The sequence below is a fragment of the Anser brachyrhynchus genome (assembly GCF_964034855.1).
Source record: "Anser brachyrhynchus genome assembly, chromosome: W".
NCBI lineage: Eukaryota > Metazoa > Chordata > Aves > Anseriformes > Anatidae > Anser > Anser brachyrhynchus.
This window is the reverse complement of record NC_137704.1, coordinates 15,565,466-15,587,320: the sequence shown is the minus strand read 5'-3', so window position 1 is coordinate 15,587,320 and position 21,855 is coordinate 15,565,466. Positions and strand designations below refer to the sequence as shown.

The following is a 21,855-nucleotide window of genomic DNA, read 5'->3' as shown; positions in this document are numbered from 1 at the left end:
CATCTCACCTCTGTCTCGCCTCTCCTAAATCATCTGCGAGACTTGAGCCGCGGAAAAAAAAAAAGACGAAACTTGCTCCCGGGAGCTTGCAGAATTAACAGAAATCGACAGTGTGCAGCCAGAGCAGTTGGTGTTCTCATTTAGGAGATGGCTGTGGGTGGAAAATGCCTCTATTTACGAAGGCAATGAATATGGTTATGGCGTAGTGCACTTGATGTGGTTTTTTTTGATCCCCCAGCAGGACTGTCTGTCATGGGCTGCCGGGGCATGGCATTGCCACTTGCCCCGAGCGTGGGAATGGGAGCGCCCAGCCGTTCACATCTCCTACAAGCCGCTTAACGGAATCAATTAGGCAAGACAGACCGTCAGCATCCCCACCCCCTTTCCATTTCTGTCAGGTCTATATACGTCCTAATTATTTCAGTTTGGGAAGCCAGAGCTGTTTCCTGGATAGATGTGATCATCCTTAAACAAAAAGAGAGGAGACGCACACGTGGATTTGGATTAAGTGTCACTTTCATTTCCAATGCTACGTGCAGAGTAAGACAAAACATTTTTAACACCTTGACAAGGGGGGAAGCGATCTCGTCTCCATCATGTTTTTCTGCTTCAATAGCTTCCTCAAAGAAACCTTCTCGGAACGGAGAAGCATCTGTGCTCGCGTTTTGAATAGAAGAATGAAAATTAACCATCATTTTTTTTCATCTTTGTGCAGCTCCACCGAGTTCTCAGTAGATATTAATTGTTAAGCTTGCCTACACTTCAGTGTAAACTATTTTTGAAATACTATCTTCGTATTGTTTGAAATATCACCAAGCTTTGTCTAAGATGAACACAGACTGATTTTTTTTCAGTTCAGTCCACACTGTATCATCATTACCACCACCATCAACCATCATCTTCATCATAACCAAATAAGAGCTTTATTTTTAAGGCCATTTCATTGCAATGAAACATTTTGCAAAATGAAACAGCATTTCGAAATAGGTTTCTAAAAATCGTCTAAGCCTAGTTACACATTAAGCGATCTGGGTTTCTCTTTATTTATTTAACAGTAATAGTCGCACATGTATTGTTCATCATCAGGACCATTTCCTAGTTGCAACATTTAGCTATCCATTCTGTGGTATCTGATAACTTCATATTTTGTAATAAGTATGTCATTTAATTCCCTCCACTCCCACCTTTACCTGTAAAAAATTGTAGATTTAATAAGCATTTCTGACCTTTCTCGTTTTTCACTTTCTCTTGTAGTAGTCTTTCATTGTCACACGCTGTACGATGATCTTGAAGGAGTTTTTACTTTCGGTTATCTAGCTTTATGAAGACCAAAACACTCATACAGCTAGATAACCAAAGATAACAACTTGCTTCGCTCAAAGCTGTTTCTTTTTTGCTTGCTAGAATCCAGATTTTTCTGATAAACAGACGTGTAGTTTCCTTCAAGAGTATTAGTACTGCTTTAAAATATTCATCCTTTTATGTAATTGTAACCTGACTTGTGTGTGCGCGCACAACTAATAACATCAAAAAGAGATCTGTTGCCTTCAAAGTTTATTCCGAACTTTTTCTTTCAGCCAGTAATTTCCGGCAGCCAACAATTTCCGATAGTCAACAATTCACCTGTTACTATAAGAAAATAAAATCAGCATTAAGGTGCATCAAGCTGTGATGACTGAAAAGCATCCAACCCTTCACAAGCTTCCATTTGCATTGTAAATTGCTTCATTTTCACGAAAGACTCTTTAGACTATATATTTGTAAAGCCATCGGCAATTTGTAGTGCAGTATAAGGAAGAAAAAAAAAATCCATTTCAGTAGAAAGTGACATGATTCGAGGATCCGATTCTTGATCCTTTTAGATTATGCATGGTATAGAGCTTTTTACCAAATGGTGGCAGCTTGATTGCAAATATTTTGCATGTGTGTGTGTTTTAGGGGGAAGATCCTCGATTTCTCAGTGCTGAGAAGAAGTGTTGGTCTGTCTAGCCTGTTGCTGCCTCCGGTCTGAAAGAAGACAAAAAGGGCCATCATTGGAGGGCTTTCAATACCAAAACGTGGACCAGCCCGGCAAGGTCAGAGGTCCTAGACTGCGGGAAGATGATGATGTCATGAGAAATTTCAAGTACGCACGGTTATTAATATGCATGAGTAGACCAGCGATCTGCCTCTGCTGCCAGCCCAGGACCAAGCCCAATGTCGCTTTCAACATCACTTCCTCTAGCACTCCCGGATGCAGGAAAATTCCCCCGTCACCTACCTTCTTGATAGTACAGATGGCTCTAATATCCAAAGACTGGAAGAAATATCTCTTTAAGGATAAATAAAAGCGTTTCAGGTCTGGGGAATGTCTTTGCCTGCATTTCTCTTTTGGCAGACTGCTCATACAATGAGATGTGAGACACTTTGCTATATCTTAAACCCGGGTTTTACTTTCTGAGACTGAGAATCAGGTGCGTGATATGCAGTGAGTCGATGTGCAGTTATACTGACAATTTGCTCTGCTGTGATGTTTTTAATGGCTTCGCATCTAGGTCACGTTCAGTGTCTATAGTGATTTACAGGTATTTACACCGGGAGGACTGTGCAACGCATTTTCCTATATATGTTTATTCGGAATGCTGCAATCAGCAGGCTCTGGCTTGGCTCCAATGTATTTTATGGCACCTATACTTTCTCCCCCCCCTGTTCTCTCCTTTTTTCCCAGCGTGGGTGGGGTGGAGTTTGTGTGTTAGAATGCAACGCAGGTGAGTAAACACCGCAACAAATGGTGAAATGCTTTAATAAAAATGTTAATGTATTATTTTTTTAACTTCGTAGTTACAGTGAAAAAATGCATGCTTACATTAATCAAGAAATCGATGAAAGCGAGTCTTTCTAAATTGTTACAATGCATTGTGTACAGTTTTAAAATTTAAGTCTTTCAATTCCCCCTCCCCCACATTATACTATAAATTATTTTAACACTGATTTGTATAGAATTTTTCTAACTCTGAGGTGTAAACAATAAAGGTCTCTCGACTATATGTGATACAACGAATCTTCAGACTGAAATATACAATATTTATTGTTGAAATTAATAAATGCACTTCAGTTCATACACACTGTGGTTGGTATAAGGTGCATATTGAAAAATTCAGCACAGAAATGGACTGCTCTGCACTTCTAAAGGAATTATGACTGAATACATCATGCTTTATGTTCCTATATAGTTATAGGGAATACATCTCACTGCATTTAAATATATTTGTTTGTAAATTTACACTGTTTGCATATAGTAATATTTTAAGGGGAAATATTTAAATGTATGGAGTTAAATTGAAATTATTTTTGTTCTATGCTGACTATATAGCCTGCTCCCATAATAAAGCATATGTGTGCTTGTGTGTACATAGGGGAATCATGTATATATGTGTAGGTCTAGAGGTGTGTGTGTACATATTTGCATTTAATTATATATATGGTTACACTGTAAAATTGCAACTATATAAACCAGTCAATTTTTTATAAGTTACTATTACAGAAGTATAAAACTGTGAAAGTAATATCACTTATTAGAGAAGGCCCAAAATTAATACCAAGAAGTACCACAAACATGGCCAATGTGCCAAATTCTGAATTCAGTAGTGATATTTTTAATGAGGTCAATCGTTTGTGCTTTCAGCTTATCAGCCTCTGAAATTGCCATTTTAATTTTTTTAATGCATGTTAGATACTTCTGGTATAAGGAAACACTGCAGTTTGCTACCAGTGCTTGGTATATGAGACATATGAACTACTTGTGCCAGTGTTCTTTGCAGATTATACAGACTCTCATAAAATGGTTAGAATTCTTATAACACTATTATTAGTAACTATACTTCTTCATTGCCTCTCAGGAATTTCAAATACAACAGGGATGACAAATGGTCATCTGATACATTTAAATGCACATGACAATTTTAGTATTATGTCAAATTCTACTGAGCTTGAACTGGCAGATAGGAAGTTTTTTTTTTCTTGCAATAACTAGAGGCAGAAGTATTAGTGGTTAGGCATGTGTTACATACAACAGGACTGTGAGTTTATGCATTATGTTCAGTCAAAGCATGAAAATTCAGATATTCCTTGTGTATATGTGTGTAGGTCTATACTTATGTATACAATACAAACACAGACATAGGCATGGGTGTATGCAGGTAAAGCATGTTGCTGTATTAAAGAATTTGTAGTTAAATGCAAGGCAGTTGATTGTAAATTATTATGTTTCAAAATCCCAAGTATGCCTTTAAAACATCAAGCTTTGTTTTTAAGACCATCTTACACACTGGCTTAAGAAGTAACTGCAATACACTTGTCACATTTTGTTGATTAATCATTAGAGCACCAGAAAGTCAAGAGCCAATGTGACAATTATAATCTAGCTGTTCATTAGCCATATTACCAATTTATTTTTATAACTCTCATCTAGTAGGGCCTTGAAACCAGCAGGTGTCCAGTAAGACTACACAAATATATTTTCTTATTGTGAATATCACAAAAAAATATATACATCAGTTATTAATATATATTTTCAGGACTTTAGTGTTGTCTGGCATGTGAAAAGTTAAAACAATGTGTATGGAAAAGATACAGAATCCAAACATTTATTCTTTCATCCTAACTCCCTAATGAGTTCATATTAATGGCCTTTAAATTAGTATATGTAGATAATGTAAATTATCATCCCTTTAAAAGAGGAATGCTTATGATTGTATAATTACTACAGAGGCTTGTTCTAGTACTGGTATCCCTATCTTCTGTATGGAATACACATAGGAACCTTATTTAAACTACTATGAAATGCATAGTATAACATTATATGAATCCTCTTTTCATACTAAATTAGAATAGAATTTGCATAGATGTAAAACATGTAATGGCAATACAATCCAAGCAAGTATTTCCTGCATAATATCAATTTCCTTACAGCCAGGTAAGCCAGGTAAGACTGGCTTGCCTTATAATAAAGGTGTCATTTCTTCTGTGGCTACAATTTAATTTTAATTTTACAGGCAACTGAAGATTATAGTTCAATGAACATACGGTATACAAAAGGTTATCTAATACAAATCCAAATTACTAAATAAGTAAAGGCAGACTATCGAGAATTGAAAATCTTGAGGAGGGGAGGAAAAAGAGAACAGTAATTTCACATGGAAGCACTGTGTGCTGTTAAAGAAAATGTTCTATTATCTGGCTTTTATTATTAAACAAAAGTAAATAAAAAAATTACCGTTTCTTGTCATGATTGTAATTTCCCGTGGTATTCTTACGTTGACTGAAGCTGAAAAATAGTCACAAAAAAAAGCAAAGAATGATAATTTAAACTTTCAATGTTTTATTTTTGTTACTATGTGAATATATAAATGTATGTATTCAGAAGCTCCCGTGTATATGGACATTTGAAGAATATTAAATAAATTAATAAAATACTTTACTCTAGATTAACCAGGGAAATAACTAGCCTCATTTCTTGCATGTGATCTAATGATATAAACCACATATGAGTTTTATATTCCAGTAGCTGCAGGGTTAAATGTGGTAATTAATACTTACAGAACATAATATGAATAATAAAAAAACCAAATTCCATAATTACTTCTGGAGATTTATGATAAAAACTAAAAATATTTGGGGATGCTGAATAGAGAGTCAGAAAGCTAGAGGCAGATATAACGTTTGCATACTATAAACCGCAATTTACCTAATAAAGGATGGAGGCTCTACCTAATACTCAGTTCAATACATGTAAAACGTTAAGATAGTATTTGCCCGATAGAATTTCTGAGTCTTTCAAATCACACATGTTCTGAAATTACACATGGCCTATATTTACAAAGCTGTTACTATATAAAGAATTGTATGTGAAAATAAATATAATCTACTCACTCTCACTGCATCACATCGATTATATCAGCATTAGTTAAAAAGCATACTATTTCTTACAAAGTAACTGTGTTCTATTGTATGATAAGTTATTTCTCCCATTTCACGAATCCTGGGCTAGAGTCTCTCTTGTAGAGAACTACAAGAGTACGCTACTTATTAGGTGGGTGAGTGGGAAAGAGGGCTAAAATAGAAGCACTATTGCATAAATCCCGCGCTTCAATTATGCTTTCTGTCTACCGGCACCTTGGAGGGGCCGGCTCGTACTAAGGATAGAGATAGTCCCCCGCGGCGACCAGGACTATGCCATGCCGCGCCGCAACGGCCCTTTCCGGGTTCCGGAGGCAGCAGCACCTAGAGTCGCGGCGTGGCGTAGCCCTCCCCCGCCAAAAATAAATAAATAAATAATAATTAAAAAAAAAAACTGTGCATTTGAGCCGGGCTGAGCCTACACCTGACACATCGCAGCTGCCCCTGCCGCCTCGGCCAAGATGAGAATAATTACAAATTATGAAACATGTATAAAACACCCCCGCTCAAAGGGATATCTATCTGCATTTTTCACAATCCAAGAAATGATGGTTGTTTGCTTGAAGTGACCCACTAAGCAAAAAGGCAGACTAAACGTTGTCGATCTCAAAGATACGCGCTTGGCCTTTTCTTTTCTTTTTTCTTTTCTTTTTTCTTTTCTTTCAAACAGCTCGAAAATGTAGAGTCAAGAGGAGTTAGTTCCATATGCTAATTTAAAACCAGGTGAAAACCGTTGTTCCTATGTCTATATGCCTTCGAAGGGTACCTAGGCACCAATAAAAAGTTTCCTCTCTGCGTACTTAAACGTTATCACTGCTTTTACGTAATAAATAAATAAATAAATCTGCGTAATTAACAGTTCCCACGCCTAACCACCCGCAAGACCAACAAGTTTAGCATCAGACATACAGAATCATCTAACAATATAAGCCGTCGTGTTAAGTCATAAAACCTTGCCTTATCAATCAAATTGCGGTCTCCTGTGGAAGTTCTTGGAACCCTACCAAGACAACCTGTTCTGGCTGACACGGAGAGGCAGCCCCTACTCCTGAATCTGACACAGAGCCTCTAACTGAGCTCAGGTTCATACGCACCCACTCTCTCAATCAGAAAACACAAACGAGCAATGTTGTTCAGCTCTCTCCTTTTTATAAGGACTTCAGGTTCTGTATATGCTCCTCGAGATACTTACATTTATTCTTTATATAAAGATACATTTGACCCCAAATCTAAATGGTTAGATGAATCTCCAGTAGAAAACAAAGATTCCCCACCACGGTCAAGCCCCCTTTAAAGCACAGAAGGTGAGTTTTTTCATATCTCCAAAAATTCAAATCTTTTCCTTCGTCATCTCTATTTTAAAGCGCCGCTTAGTTCTATTGTGTAATTATTGTACGATTGGTTCTAAAATAGATGGAAAGCTTCCACCACCACCCATAAAAGGCGGGGGGGGGGTTGAAGAAAGACAAAATGGTGCGTTTAAAAGAGAAATCTTTTTCCATATTGCATCCTAAGCCCCAGAGTAGAAAACGAAGTGTTGTATGTGAGGCTTTGCAAGGTGTTTTTTTTTTTTTTTTTTTTGGGGGGGGGCGGTGGTCAAGGTCTAGTCCAACCCTCTCTGCTGAGGAGGACGTGCTCTGAAATTCAACCAATTTTCCCAGTGCTTTTGTTGCTGAGGAACTGAAGCTCTATTGTTCATCCATTGCCACGAGCTTTTTCAGTTTCTACTATACGATATGCGTTGCTAGAGATAATGATTTTGCACCAAAACCTCTTAGTTCCATTTTGACAGACAGAACAAATAGAAATGCCTAGTCTAAAGAGTATTGACTACATTTTCATAGAGAAGGAAAGCGCTCATTTCTTTGGAAACTTAGAAATGCACCAAATTGTTGAATTTTCTAAGGTGTTTTCCTTCAGCTAACTTCTGAAGGAGTTTCTTCTGATTCCTCCTTTTGGGAGGCACTACCATTTTGTGTAAATTTTGTCAAAATTAATCAACCGGTTAACAACATCAATAATAATACCGACAAAAAGAATCTCTTCCAATTTCTGTTATCATGCAGACTCATAGCACGACTTCTCGTCAACAGTGATCGCTGGAAGGAGATTTTCTTAACACTTGGTAGCGTCCTTCTTTTCCTTATTCAACACTTCAGGTTCAAAAACAGTGGCACAGAAACATTTCATCCATGACGACGCTAGCTCGTTTTATTTAGGGCGCAGGAACCGGGAAGAATTTCATGGAGCGTTTGGGTGTGTGCCTGGGCACGGGGGGGAGGTGGTTCACGGCAAGGTAGGGAGGCAGGACGGCTCTTTGGTATGTGCCCCTGCCCGCGAGGACGCAGCGGATGGGGTGGGATCGCCGTTTGGGGTGGCTGCAGGGAAGCAGCGCCGGCGGATGAGCCCCGGAGGTGGTTCGGGGAGGGCCAGGGGTTGGGGGGGTCTGCCAGCCATCCTGCCCCTGTCTGGGGCGACTTTGCACGACGTCCGCACATGGTGTTTTCCATACGGTGCTGTGTGGGCAAGTGTCAAGGAGTATATGTGTGAAGTGTGTCTAGAGAGAGGGGGGGTTGCGAAGACTGTAAGCGGGTGTTATTATACGTAATAAAAAAAATGTATATCTATATATATATGCGGCATACAAATATGACATATGTCATCTGGATGTCCCGTTCGGAGTACGGCTCAAGGGAGAGGGGAAGCGGTCCGCAGTGGCACGGATTACCCGCCAACGACTACGGGGAACAGCGGTCCGGCCACCCCGTCCTGGCCGCGGCCCTTCACCGGGCCCCGTCGCAGCCCAGGCACGCACAGCGTCCATGGGTCCCCCTGCTAACGCAGCCCTTGGGGACCAGACAGACAGAGAGAACTCTATAAGAATAAAAATGTAATCTCTAAACTAACGAAATTCAGGAAAACCCCGGCTACACAAAACTGCTGAAAGGATTTATAAAAGTCCGGATCAGTTTTTCAAACAGAAATACACTTGTTTTTCCAGTTCCTGGTTTGGCTATTTAAGTTTAGCTAAGATGTTTGAATAGAGAATCAGTGCGCGTGTGTAGCCGTAGCTTGCAGCTAGTTTGCTCTAAGAGAGACGCGTTCTAGAATGTATCAAAACAGACAAGCACGAGAAAAAGAAAAACTTAGATCCTAATAAAGAATACCCTTCATTTTCAAAATATCGATTGCGTTTAATTCTACAGCCTCACCAGTAAAATTCCCCTAGCGCTGAAAGTTCTCCAAACATCATTATAAACCGAAATGTTTCTAAAGGGAGAAAGGGTACAGGGAAAGATATAGAGGAGACAACTTTAGAAAACTGCTCACATTTACCCTCTTCTACCTCGGTACCAACAATGAAATACATCTTTCCGCAATCAGATATCCGAGAACCCTTTAATACTGCTTCACTTTCCAAATGGGAGAAATCAGTACAAAGACGGGAGTGGTTTTGAGTTGCAGATCACAGCAGCTGGAGGAACGACCAGCTGGGTTTGTAAGGCTTTCGACTACAGCCTAGTGATTTTTCCATTCTCTGCCTTTACTTCCTCAAACCGGCATTTTCTTCTTCAAACCAGCGAATCCTTTTTATCAAACCTCTAACACTGGATCGATAGAGTCATTTGAAATTATGATTTACCTGCATTTAGCGGGAGTGGGTGGGCTTTGTTTTGCCGCCCTGAAGGGAGAAAGGGCGGGTGAACAGTGTTAATATTTATTTTATTGGGCGTAAAACAGCCAACGCAGCTGTGGACGGTGCCTGCCGGCGGTCTGGCCCTGCTCGGTGCAGAGTGGCTCCGGCGCTGCGCCGCCGTGTCCCCCATCCTCGCTTCACGTTCAAGGTTTAACAGCGAGGTCACGTCCATTGACGTCAGATCGAGGTTTACTGTACGTCCAACTATATTTACATACATCAAGGAAATGAGGGCATTTAAAAATATGCAAATCCTCCTTATTGGAGAAGAGACTGTAGATTCCTGGAACGATCGCCCCTATTATTGAAGATCGTAATTAATGGAACAAATACTCCGGGTTCCCCCCAGCATTAACAATAACAACAACAAAGTAAAAAAAAAAAAAAAAAAAAGGAATAACAAATATCAGTTAGGCACGGGAAGGCTGCGGCGAACCGAACCGGCTCTGCGTCGGCTGTGATGCGGCATGGAAAAGAACCCGACTCAGAACAGGCTTCCTACGCATAATCAAAGCTTCACCGCTGCGCCATTCTCCTCTATTCCTCCTCTTCTTGTTGGTTCCACCATGTGTTATTTTTAATATTGATGCATATGTAAAGCTATATTTGCGTTTTTAAATGTACTGAAAGTTAGAAGCTATCGCATTTTCTCTGATCTTTCCTTCCTTTACCCCCCTCCCTTTTCTCCCCGCCCCGCCCCTTTTGGCAAGACTATGCTGTATATGTATATTTGCATATTTTCCTCACTGCTTCTGTTTGTATAAGGTTACCAAATATGCACAGTGCTAATAATACAAATAAAGGTGCACAACATGCTTATTGGTTCTTAAGAGAAGAGGCGTATACATCATTGCCATATTCAGTTCTAATACCACAGGTTGAAACTAGAAATTTGGTCTCTTAATTAACTTAATTTTAGGAAAAAATACCGATTTAAGGTATAAGGCAACATAGGTGATGCGTGTAATAGGGACTGTTCCAAAGGATTTATATTTCATTGCAGAATTACGACCTTACAAATGCACTTATAACTCTATTGACTTCAGGAATCTTTTATTTCATAATATTCTCTTAAAATGCATAGACCCAGGTATGGAGAGCTTTCTTTAAGGAAGACATTTTGTAGGTTCTCTCTTAACTGCTACATTATAAAATGTATTAAATTTCATTTTAAGTTGTAATTTTAAATTGACTACCCAATTCTTTACTGAAAAGGCATTTTAGAGGTTATTTAAAACAATGCCGTTATCAATACAGTTACTTTATCTAAAAATACATAGACTTGAATTACATGAAAAGCAATGTTAGCTTATTTCGATTTACCTTAACGGGGAAATTTTTATACAAGAAAGAGTAGTTAAAATCTGATTAAAACCAGACGATTATTCACTTTTTATATTCTAGAAATATAATATTTTAAAACTACGCATGATGTTGGGGACTCAGCCCACGAAAGGAACCCTATTATTTTAGCTGCTTTAAATTAGCAGATGTGAATTGCGTTCCTCTATAGAACTGCATTAACATATGTGGAGAGACGCACAGAGGTGAGTGCCTAGACCAGTTTCGGGTGTGTGCACAAGTTAGCAGACGGCACAGAGGGAGAGCGGTGTAGGTGTTGCTGAACAGTGAATGTGTTATATAATGTCCCTCTCCCCGCGGCACACCACACGTGCCTGTCTCTCGTGGCAGTGTAGACCTGGCCGCGCCTCCTGTCCACCGGCCGCCTCCCTGCCCCCGGCTCCCTCGGTAGCGCAGGGTGATAACCCCACGCCCCTCCCCTCCCCGTGCTGCTTACCCCCACCGCTGCCTCGCTGCGCGCCGCCGCTATCCCCAACGGCACCGCACCCGGCGGGAGAGCACCCGGCGGGACGGGAAGCGCCGCTGCCGGTGCGCTCTGCCCCAGCTGGGCTGCCTCAAGAGCAGTGCCTGAGCACCCCCCCAGCTCCCCTCCGCCTCTTCCCCCGCCGCCGCGGCCATGCACCTGCCTACCCGCTCTGTATTACCATGCGGAGGCCGGGTCCCCGCGAATCACAGCGGCAGCGGGCGGCATTTGAATAAACCTCGCAGCCGGCACTAGCACCGGCTCCTGCAGTGGCAACGCTCTGCTCGGATCGCTTCCGCAGCCCGCCCGCCCGCCCCTCCCCCGCTCTGTGCTGCAAGCAGCGTGGGGACAGTTGTCTTATCTCAATTACTTTAACGCTAACTTGCCGAATATAATATTAACAATAAATACCTCCCCACCTCTCCAAACTCGTTACCTAATAGTCAGCCTTTTAAAGCTAAAATACAGGCGCGTATATCTGGCTGCACATCTGCACAGCTCACATGTTTTTAAAATTCCACTGAAGTCACGATTTCAAAAAAAAAAAAACACAATAATACTCAGATTCGGGGTAATCGTTACAGCCAGGGAGATAAGATAGGGCGTCAGGTTGAAAATAAATACAGGAAATAGATCCCCTCCCTCGTGTATTTTTTTTTCCTAACGCTTTTAATAGAATCATCTAAGTATTCAACATGTTACACTTAGATTTTTCCCTCTTTATCTATCTTTTAATCAAGCCATAAATAATCAGATCTGCACCGATATTCTGTAGGGTGAACATACATGTTTTGGCATTACATACTATTTTAGAAGAAGGAAGGTGCAGGAACAGAAAAACGTCTTTTTTTTTTTTTTTTTTCCCGCAAGACTTAAACCTTTGAACGAAACCATATAATTTTAGGCAGAATAACCGAAACTTGAAATGAGAAATACATTTTTTTTTTTTTTAGTAAGGAAAAGGCTGATTTTAGTGGTTTTTGCCTTCAAAAAAATCATATTTTGGACTTCCTTAAACAACAGTTTCCAGTGTAAATACACCTCATAATGCAAATTCTTTGGGAAAAAAAAATCGAAGGCACACCAATCCCTGCTTAATAATGTTTACACTGATTAGAGGTATAAATGTAGAAACTAAGAGGAGCATCGGGGGAAGAAGGGGCTAGAAATTTAATATTCAGGAATTTTAAAAATATTTAAAATAATTGCTAAATTATTTCCAGGTAGGAGAACGAGGGGGTGACGCACAGTAAACTCTGATAGAAACGTTTTAGTGAGCATTCAATACATTATCTTCAGCATCAGTCTAGGATAAGTAGCCAGTGCCGTTGAGTTTCCATACATGAGATATTTATGGTTTTAGCACTGACGGAATTAGCCAAATTATCCCGATGACTTTTCTGCTGTTTTGTTTTCATAAACAAATTGTACCTTAGCATAAAATAACCCATCAATAAACTGAGGCTTGAAACGAACCGCTATTATGCTGGTTTCCATAACGCTGGCTCACGGGGAGGATTAAACCTGTCGTTTTTTTCTGTTTGGATTCTTTTTTCCCTTTACATCAGCTTGGCTCTCCAGAGCCCACTCCTGATCTCCTGGAGATCAAGTGGATCAAATGGAAAAGGTTGGCAGGGCATGGGCGTCCCTTAGCTCCATGACTCCTCAAAAGGAGGTTTCCGACCGAAAGTGCCCCCTTGGTACTGTTCTGTGGCGGCTCCACGGAAGCTTTGCCCGACGGTGAGATCAGGGTAGTGGTGCCGCCGCTCGAGGTCGACAGCCTGCCGTCCAAGCGGCCTGAACCTGGCCAGGGTGCCCCAGACGGCGCGGTGTTCCAGCTTCTGCGGTGCTCGCGTCCGGCAGAGAGACAGCGTCACCTACCGGTGTCCCGTATGGTCCCGGCGGGCGATCGGCGAGGCTAGGGCGCGAGGAAGGGCCGCACTGTGCTTCGCTGTCCCGAATTAGCAAAATTCCTCGCAAAACCAAGCGCGATTTTTACTCACTGCAACGCACCTTCCGAAATAAGTGGGACTGATGTCCTTGCCACCTCCTTGGGACGGTAGTCCCCAGCTACAGAGGACGAAATCCTGCTCTCCCCCACCCTTCCAGGTACACACACGCTCCCGCCTTCAGATCTGGGCTGTATTTCACAAAAATTAGAGACATGACCACAATAATGATAAACGCCTCACTGCGGACAAAGTTTTCCCAAATAAAGTGGTGAAGGATACACTTTGCGCTGAGAGCAAAGAGCAGCACCTGTGCGCTTTCTCTGCCGCTGCCGTCTCACCCCAGACTCTCTCCCCTTATCTGTATTGTCTTATACACCAGGAGGCAATATTCCATAAACGCATTTCAGCAGGAATAATCGCCTCCTCCTCCGCGCTTTGCATTTTAATCGCCGGAATTAAAATACGGGCTCACTTTGTGGATTCCTGATTGAAGAAAAGCATGGTTTACAAATAATGGAAGGGAGGACGACAATAACATCGTAAGCACTAAGTATAATTTTAGTATTTGTCCCTACAGAATGGCTCCCTTCTTTATTTGATTTTGTATTGATACTGTGTGGAAAGAAGTTTTTCTTCAGAACACTTCCGAGCTGATCGTACTACTCTTTAACTTATCCCTATTCTCCTTTCCTCTTTTTATTTTTTTTATCACTGAAATGAAAGGGCCAGTTTTTTTAAAAGTACAAATGGCAGTGAATAGCATTAATGTTAGATTTTTAGGAGGAAGAGAATCAAATTGGAGGCTTCATTTGATTGGATTAACCACCACTTTCTGTTGTTGTTATTTTAGTAGTTCATTATCCAGGTGTGCTTTGATAATCGATTTCTGAAAATGAGTTCGTCGCTAATAGCATCACAAGTCCAAAAGATTCCTTCTTAGAAAATGCATGTCTATTAAAAGGAACCAATATAACATCTGAACAACGATCTCGCTTAGAGTGAAGGAAAAAAGTATTTAAAAATGAAAAATCAGCTTGCATCCTCAAGTACTGAAGTACTGGTTAATCACACCTAGTCCAATATCGAGAATAAGACACAGCACTGACATTTTTCTGGCTCATTTTCTCTGAAAGGTATTGTTCTCTTGTTTTAGTAACTCCAGGACTTGGTGATAATCACTTTGACATTAAAATAATAGTAATAGGTCTCTCGTTTTTCCCTTGACACGACGACGTCCTCCCATTCCATCCCACCCCGCCACATCTCCAAACTCTAAGAGACAGCAGTGGGCCGAGCTAGCGGACGCGCACCTCCGTGCCGTGCCGGCAGGACATACGGGCGGACTGACGGGGATTCGGCCCTGTAGCTGACTAACACTGCTACTTACACACGTTCTCACGCTCTAGGAGAATCCCTTGAGAGAGGATTGCAGGACCTTCATTAAACGCTTGTCATTTTGCTGAGATCCGTGCACATGCCTATTTGGCAAAAAGTTTCAGACATCTCCTAATATATTTATCTCTCGTGTCTGTTAACACAAAGACTACTTATTTAACAAAACACCACAGGGCATTAGACAGCCCAAATGCACAAAATCATTATAGTCCCTTGACCTCCAAGCCCCCCCCCCCCCCCCCCCCGTTTTCTTTCTCAGCTTTTCAGTAACAATTAATGAATTAAGAACTAGAGCTACTGATAAGCAGCATATTCAAATAAGAAAGAATCAGAATCAGGACATGCAAACCTATCATCTTCAATCGTCAAGTTGTGCTGGCTGAAACAGCAGCCCACAGCAGTAGGCATACTGCAGAAACCCTGGGAATGGCTAGCAAAGGAGTGCAGTTTGTAGCCAACTAATAGACTCGTAGAGTGGGATAAAGGAAGGTCACTTACCTTTCCAGCGCGTGCCCCCCAAATTAAACTCAGCAAGAATAGAAAGAAGTCTATCTATGGATTTTAAAACCTGCATATTCAATATAAAATACTTTCTGAAGCTAACTAAACAGATCTTTTATTTATTTCCTTCTACCTGTCTCCCTCACATGGACTGTACTATTTGCCCAATAGCATTTCCATATTTTCTAACTAATGGACAGAAAACCAATTGTCAGTCTTATACACCCAGACCAATCAACAAAATAAACCCTCCTACCTCACCCTAACCAGCAGCAAGCCCTTATTTATTTTGATTATTTGTCAAAAGACACACAGCTGGGAACTTGACAATATGCTCGCACCCGATTGCTCGCTCGCTCTCTCACACGCACACAAATGTGATGTGAAGCGACTGTTTGTGTACATATTGCCGTGAATACAAATTTCGTGAATACAAATATCGACGTGAATACAAATTTCCCTACAGGTGTTGCTGCTTCTTGCTCGATGAAGTCCCCGATAGATGTGTGTTTAACAAATCAATAGCTATCAGATGATCAGGCTTGCAAATCAATAAGTTTTTGTTCGGTTAAATAAAATCTGTCATTAACAGTTAAAAAAAAAGGGGGGGGGGGGGGGCGGACAAAAGCCGGGGGGGAAATCCCCTTCTTGCTCCGGAGACATAGTCTCGTCAGTTTGTTCTGCTGCCGTTTGAAGTTACTGCGTCCATCGAAACCTACTCGGCTGAGCACTAAACTTTCAGGAGACTAAAGTGCCGTAAGAAGTCAACGAGGGGTCCGAGGAATCATAAGGCAGCAGCAGGATGTAAGAAAGGTGGGAGGGGAGCTGTCCCTGCTGAGCTGCACTGTAGCTTCCCCCTTGCTTTCGTCCTGGCTTTTTCCACCTACTCACCTCCTTCCTCCCGCTCAAAATAAGAAAGCCGCAGGGGAGACGTCGACACGTCGGCTTCACGCTGACCGCTGGGGCTCCGGCGGGAGCGCTCCTTCCACACCGGGGAACGGGTGCTGGCCCTTGGTCTTGCCGCAGCGCCTCGAAGACTCTGCCTGTGGGGTGCAGCACCTAGGGTAAAAAAGAGGGAGGAAAGGACTGGAGAGACCTCGAGACCGAGGAATGTCCATCCGCCCACCTGTGGGTCCCACGCCACACTTCGGGCGTGCAGAGCCCCCTGGTGCAAGGCTACTGCCCAGAACAGAAGTAGGCTGCCGGCTCTGATGGACACCGCCTCCCCTCCTTCCTGTTGTTGTTATTCATATAATTATTATTCCTAACGATACTAATGATTTAAAACGTCTTTGCAAATGTAAACTGAAAGTAGGTGCTGAGGAGGAAGAGTAGCAGTTTTAAACAATAGATTAAGACACTAGAAAGTGTCTCCACAGGGAATGGAGACTTTTCACTTCGTCAAAAGTAGACTTTGCACGACAAAAATAAACCCGCTCTAATAATTTGGTGGAACCGCTTAAAAGGCCGTCTGCTTACCAACACAGTAACTCCGTCAGTTCCCGTATAAATACGATAACGCAGGGCCTCATGGTTAATTATATAGGAAGGTTTATGAATTGTTTTCCCTCCCTCTTTCGCAGACATACTTGCAGCACGCTTATGTCGACTCAGTCAAAAGTTTCAGTATTGCAGTCATATTTGCCTTGCCGATTTCTTTTGTAAAAGATTTGTCGAATTGCATATTTTTTCAAAAGATTCATCGACACAGGAAAACGTGTTTGCATTTATATCCGCCGGAGATGATGCAGCTTAAAAATTCCCGAGTATACATCGTCTGAAATCAAATCCCCGCATTTTTATTTTTTACATATACCACAATTTGTTAGCAATTTGCACACCAGAGATGGCATAGTTTTAAGCTTCCTTTCTTATGTAATGTAAATTATGGCAAAATATGATTTGCCATATAACTAGTCGGAGCAGAGTAAAGTACATCATTAAGACTGGTTTCTATAGGGTTATGTTAGTTTCATATTTATACAGAGTGTAAAATAGCATTAAAACGTTAATTAATTTTGTTGAAGTTGACAACGTGTTTTAGGATGCTTTTACCTGATACTTACAATATCCTAAAAAACAAAATATTTTAATGAGAGACCATGTTAATGGTATTGAAGTAAAATGAATAAGTAAGATTTATATTTTTAAAATGGATTGCACTAAAATAAAAATGTCTTTGATGCTTTAGGATAAACAGCCTCCTCCCCTGAATATATATTGTAAAAATCCTGTATTTTGTTTAGAAACATAAAGTTATCTTTAATGTTGTATCAATTTTGGTGTTATATAAAATGATTAATAAAATAAATAGAAACAGTTGCGTCAAACTAAGTAGACAGTTGTTATTATTTAAATTATCAAAATAAAATCAATGTTTTCCATTCTATTGAGCATGGAAATATTTCTAATTTATTTATTTTCAAGATGCATTAAAACATGTTGTTACTGACTTCCTTTCAAATCAGAACACTTAATATTAGAGCAATTGTCTGCATAATCCTTCTATAACATGCCATTACCTGAAGCACATAAATACAAATATGCAAGCTCTGGAATTTCCTTTTTTTTTTCTTATACTGTCTATAAACATTGCTATGTGATTACATGTACTCATTTTCTCGTATGGACCATCCATTATGTGGTGTCTACACCTTTCAGACTGTAATCACACTCAGGTTTATTCTTCTTTAAAGCAGTTACTAGATATATGATAACAATCACAGAATCATCTAGGTTGGAAGAGACTTCCAAGATCACCTAGTCCAACCTCTGACCTAACACTAAGTCCTCCACTAAACCATATCACTAAGCTCAACATCTAAATGTCTTTTAAAGACCTCCAGGGATGGTGACTCAACCACACATAACGTCAACGTACATAGAACATACACAAAAATTGCTTTCGATCTTCAAAAACCAGCTCTGGGCAAGTCAGTTCCAGTGATATTAGGCAGGATTTGCTGTCGAGCTCTAATAATTAAAGCAGGAGAAGTGTATTAAAAAGTACGGAATAATCACCAAATTGGTTCTAAAGCCATTGAAATCAGTGGAATTGATTTCCAAGAAACAAGATTTGGCCCAGTTGATCAGGTTATAAGGGTTTGTAGCTATTGGTATAAAAATGTAGTTTTCAAGCCCATCTCTTGTTAAACTTACAGGCTTTATATATAAAGGTGAAGGCAAGCTATTCAGCAGAGTTTTCACATGAATTTAAGGAGGGAAAAATGCTGAATTTAAAATTATTTACTCCTCAAATTCAGTAAACTGTATAGCATCAACCTCTTGGCAATACTTTTTCTTCTGAATATTATATTTTATACAATTTCTACTACTGGAAAAACAAATGGAGATTAAACAATTTAAATACTGTTTAATTATTCTGGCAATGTGTAATGCTTTAATGCCATTTCCATCTTTTCTTTAATGACTTTCTCTCCTCAGAACTCTCCCTGCAAATAAGATACCTGAATTTGTGAGCAGAAAGTAGGCCACACTGAAAATTATCTGGCCAAGCAGTGAAAGTACCAAAGCCAGAATCACAGTCCTCAGTCAGTACATGCCTTGCCACAGGAACAATGTGTCTTCAGGACTCCCTATTGAAGCCACTGGAGAATTCAGCTTAAAGAAAAAAAAAAAAAAGACGCAATTTTCTATCTCTTCACAAGACTAAACCACTTGAAGTGTAAGATACATTGTTTTAGCATTAGTTATTTGAAAAAAATAAGAAAGACTTCAGCCCTGCAATTCATACTCACAAAAAATAGAATAGTCTCAAAAACCAAGATAGAAAGTTTAGCGTGTTCTTCGGAGGTGTGTTTTTTTTTTTTAAGTTTGAACGTGACATTATTATTAAAAAGGTATTTAAGTAATAAAATGAGATCTTCTGAGCATGCCTTGACTGTACGTGTTTGGTTTTCTTAAACTCTGCAAAATTAAGTATGGTAAGAGTCTGTTGCCACTGATGTAAAATGCAAAATCCTATTGTTTTCCATGATAGTAAGAAGGGCCCTTAAATTGCTTTTGTTTACACACAGACACAATTTGGATATAATTTGCGTATCTCTCCGAGTCACACCTGAAAGCCAGGACTCTGATATGTGTACTGAGTCATGCGGGATCTCCACAGCAGAAAGGATGAAAGGATGTTATGTTATCTTTATTTTTTCTGTATGAACGAAGAAGGAAAGTAATGAGCTTAACTAGCTTCAAAAATTAACGTGCTTTTTTTTTTCCAACTAAAATTGTATCAACCAATTCATTCTAATAAAAAATGCGAGAAGAATCAAACGATTATTTCATGAGCTTCATCACTGTCTTATTTTAGCCGAGATTGTTATTCTTATAGGAGGAAAATGAACAGTTATATGAAGTTACTTAATCTTTTTTTTTTTTTTTTTTTTCCCAGGGGTACCGGAACATGCCTTTCCAGGCATGTTTAAAGAGGATTGTTTTCCCCAAGTGGTGCAGAAACGACAGGAGTAATTTTCAAAAGATAGCCTGCTGTTTTCCTACTTTTTTTTTCTTCCCCAAATGAACAACTAGACTTAATCTTAAAGAATATTTAAAGCCTTCAGGTGTATTGCACTTGGACTTGAGGGCAATGAGATACCTGGAGGATGCAATCAACAATTTGTAGGGTTGAGCCTGCAAACCCACATTTAGATTTCATATGATGCTGCATGAATTTTGTGTCTGTAGAGCTACAGATACCCATATAACATGTAATATGCATATAATCTCTGTGATTATATATATGTATATGCTATTATAAAAACATGAAAATATATAATAAAAACTGAGCACCTAGATTATAAAAAGCAAAACTGTATTGAGAAAGGACTCGAGGCACTGTAAGGAAGTTCCTGCTAAGTAAGGAAACCCGTACGTTCTGCACCGTGAGCTTCTCTTGAGATACACTATATCAGAAGTCAGGAGAACTTGCTTATTTTCTCCTGGGCCAAGAAAAGGCCTTTTATCTTGTACACTGCTTCCCAAGAAACTCTGATGAGAAGGACTGCAGAACATACTGCTGAAAATAAGGTACGTAACTTCCAGGGTTGGTGGTATCATTTGTTTCATTTGGTAAGAGCTAGGAGTGGAATATCCAGGAGACAGTGCCATCCAGAGCAGACATCTGTGCAAGAGAGTGCCCAGCTCCTTTCACGCTTGACTTTCACTTGGATGTGTTGGGTCTACAAGGCAGACCTGAAATGAAGAAAACACCATTTAACCAAATTACCCGTGCATATGTGGTACATACATCTCCATACACACATGCTGCAAAGAGCCTCTTAGGCGCTATTGTTAAACCGTTTATACCTACGTGTTTATACCTCTATCTCATTGCCTCCAAGACTGAGAGGTAGAGGTATCAATTAGACTTCGCTTTGGAAACTTTAGCAGAGTGAAAGGAATAACGTTAAAGAAACAGAAAGAAAAAACAAAAACAAAACAAAACCCACATGACTCTCCACGCTCAGTTGTGAATCTGTCCCGTACTGAGCCTCTTTGCTGACCCTGAAGTACGGGCCGTTCCCGAGAAGGAGAAATGGCACGAAATGACCTGACCGGGTGTTTGAAGCGGCACCAGTCCGGGACTGTCATCCCAGGTGGCAGTTTGTTACCACTTCCTCTACTCACACGACCCCTACGCACAAGGCAGCCCAGACCAACTTTAAGACGCTTTTTGGACAGCTGGCTGAGGGAGCCCCCCGAGAACAAACAGATCAAACCTCTTCTGAACCCTCAGGAGCTCAATAATTCCGCAAACTCAGGCATGCACCCACCGCACCGCACGCAAGCACGCAGAGAACCGTGCCCACTTTCCTTTGCCGTTCGGCCGGCCTGGCTTGCCCCACCGTCGCCCCTGGAGGGTCCTGGGCACCACGCCGAGCCGCGGGGACTCTGCACGGCGCAGATAGCTCTACGGCCAGGAAGGCAGGAAGGGCAAGCTCCCCTGCCGGGGCCTGGGCCCGGGCGAACACCCGCGCAGTGACCGTGAGGAGACATAGGCAAGCCACAACACTGTACCTTGCCCCGGTCGCTCAGGCGCGCGCCTCCCATTTTACAGGGTGTGACGGGCTGTAGCCCGTGGAGTGTGCGGAGATGCACGCGCAGTGGAACCAACCAAGTTACACGAACCCAAGAACGGTCGCGGCGTTAATTGTAGTCATGCTAATTTGAGCTAGAGGCGGTGAGCGTGCAGGCGGAAGGGTAGGGGGCTGGGGGGTGGGGGGGGGTGGGGAGAGGCGTAGCGCGGTGCTGCTGCCCCCTGGCGGAGCTTTGCAATGCCGCGCCCGGCTGTGCCGTGCCGTGACATGCCATGCAGGACCTGCCCCGCACACGCGGAGCCCCGCTGTACTGGTTGCGGTCTGTCGACGCGCTGTGCAAGGGGATACGCAACCTGCAGAGCCCCGCGATGGACAACTCGAGCTGCGCAACCCCCACGGACTAGCGCGCGGGGCCCTCAGCCCACAACACCAAAGTAATTTCTGCTCTAAGCTGCTGGCCTGAACCCCACGGTGTGGGGATGGTGCTAAGGGCGG

General features: G+C 41.3%; 1 protein-coding gene across 1 annotated transcript; it reads right to left on the bottom strand.

Annotated features, from left to right (window-relative positions):
• Window positions 1–989: 989 nt before the first annotated feature.
• LOC308184834 (uncharacterized protein) lies at window positions 990–21,522 on the bottom strand. The gene is made up of 5 exons (XM_080572418.1): window positions 21,341–21,522; window positions 20,338–20,515; window positions 16,199–16,366; window positions 5,255–5,305; window positions 990–2,007 (listed from the first exon to the last, which is right to left on the bottom strand). The coding sequence occupies exons 2-5, from the start codon at window positions 20,429–20,431 to the stop codon at window positions 1,958–1,960; spliced, it is 363 nt and encodes a 120-aa protein (XP_080428544.1). The 5' UTR covers window positions 20,432–20,515; window positions 21,341–21,522; the 3' UTR covers window positions 990–1,957.
• Between the last annotated feature and the right edge of the window lie 333 nt (window positions 21,523–21,855).